At 34.5% G+C, this 1,900-nt stretch overlaps 1 protein-coding gene across 1 annotated transcript; it reads left to right on the top strand.

Moving 5' to 3' along the window:
* The first annotated feature begins 398 nt into the window (after nucleotides 1–398).
* LOC120200987 (RING-H2 finger protein ATL70-like) lies at nucleotides 399–1,078 on the top strand. Its single transcript, XM_039201690.1, has one exon. It carries the CDS (start codon nucleotides 489–491, stop codon nucleotides 1,017–1,019), a length of 531 nt encoding a protein of 176 aa, XP_039057621.1. The 5' UTR covers nucleotides 399–488; the 3' UTR covers nucleotides 1,020–1,078.
* Nucleotides 1,079–1,900: the final 822 nt, after the last annotated feature.

The raw sequence follows: 1,900 nt of genomic DNA, 5'->3' as shown, positions 1-1,900 counted from the left end.
CGATATTTTAGGTTGAAGCTCACATCCGATTCAACTGATCTAATTATATTTATAAAAAAACATTTTTATTACATAAAATAAGGACTTAATTAGAAAAAATAGAAAGTGTTATTATTACAATTATCTTTCAAAAGATTAATTATAATATTATGTCAAGTCAGATTGGATCTAATTGAATCCTTTTTTACCCATTCAAATATAAACCATTCGATCATACCATAAAAAAACGCACTCAAATATGATCAAGTCAAAACTATCACACCCAGATAAAATTACCCTCCCTACTTCCAATAATCCCTCATAATGTTAATTAAAACCCACCAGTTTTCTTCTGTCACTCATGAATAACGTTGACTTTTATTAAAATCCCTGAAAATCCACGTCTAACAACCCATTTCTTTGGCCACTTCTATGGCTGACCAATCCCATATTTTTCACCTCTCAAAATTGTTGTTTGTCTTCTCCTCTCTTTCTTCCATCATTGGATCATGAACAACACCACATCGGGTTCCAGTGACGACGGACTTCTCGGATCCAACAACATTGGTGGCTTCGGATATGGCATCGGAGTTTCAGTCGGAATCCTCCTCCTTATCACCACCATCACTTTGGCTTCCTATTTCTGCACAACCAGGACTCAACCGCAGCAAGAAGCACAGTCGAGAAGGTCTCAGCAAAGGCGACAAGGGCGGCCAAATATCGATTCCGATAGCTTCGTGGTTGACGTAGGCCTCGACGAGGATACGATAAAGAGCTACCCGAAGCTGCTTTACTCGGAGGCCAAGCTCCAGAAGAAAGATTCTACGGCTTCATGTTGTTCCATATGCTTGGCGGATTACAAGAGCAATGACAGGCTTAGGTTGTTGCCTGACTGCAACCATCTATTCCATGTAAAGTGTGTTGACCCTTGGTTGCGGTTGAACCCGACATGTCCGGTTTGCAGGACATCTCCCATCCCAACGCCCTTGTCCACGCCTCTTGCCGAAGTGGTTCCGTTGTCAAACAGACAAGGTGGGTGATGTCAACAAAACTGTTACTTCTACATCTGTTCAATTATTCATCAGTATTCGATCAATGTAAAATTATTACTATAAGTCGAGATCTTTCCATAGTACAAAAAAGAAGAATCTTTTTGTTCTTTTTCTTTTTTATTTTTCCAGATTTTTGTTATATAAATATAATAAAACTTCAAAATTTTATGTTAAGGTAACGAAATTATACAATTTAAAAAGAGAAAGCTTGGGAGAGGATTTCTTTGTAAGTTTGAACAGCAATATTCTAGCCTTTTTTTTTTAACTCGTTTCTAAGTTCATCAATTCGTGCAATTAGTGGTAAGCATAGATTTGAGTTGGAGCCTAGGATTTGCGTTCCCTTGAGACCTCAATTCTAAGTGAAACGTTGGATGTAAATGTGACAGGTAATTTGCAGATCCCATAAATCAAGTTATTTATTTGTTTATTTGTCATCCTATATGAAGTAAGATGTATTATTTGATTATATATATCAGGTGGGTCCAACTTCATTTGTTGCTACCCGTCTACAATAAATTTACTTAATCCTTGTCACAGCCTATCGCTTCCAGACTCATCTACCAGAGAAAATTATAAGACATTTCACATAGTGATACATAAATGATATTAAGGAAACCAATTAAACAATTAATTAAGGTTTTTTTATGATTCAAACCAATTAAATGATCTAATGGTAAAAGAAAGTGTTATATTCTTCAAAGATTTCATATTCAAGTATCTATTTTTATAAGGTATGTGTACGTTGAAATGATTAAGAAAAATTTTAAACATATATAACCTTATAATCATCCCAGATTATTAAAAAAATTAAATTTTTTATATATCACTACAAAAAATAAGATCTTTAATGATTATGTAATTGTGAAAAA

This window comes from Hibiscus syriacus, unplaced genomic scaffold (assembly GCF_006381635.1).
Source record: "Hibiscus syriacus cultivar Baekdansim isolate YM2019G1 unplaced genomic scaffold, ASM638163v2 tig00006731_pilon, whole genome shotgun sequence".
Lineage (NCBI taxonomy): Eukaryota > Viridiplantae > Streptophyta > Magnoliopsida > Malvales > Malvaceae > Hibiscus > Hibiscus syriacus.
The sequence above is the reverse complement of the archived record's forward strand: the minus strand, read 5'-3'. Positions and strand labels throughout refer to the sequence as shown.

Bases quoted from the DNA above. Each gene is read 5' to 3' on its own strand.
- LOC120200987 (XM_039201690.1), top strand. From the start codon at position 489: ATGAACAACACCACATCGGGTTCCAGTGACGACGGACTTCTCGGATCC.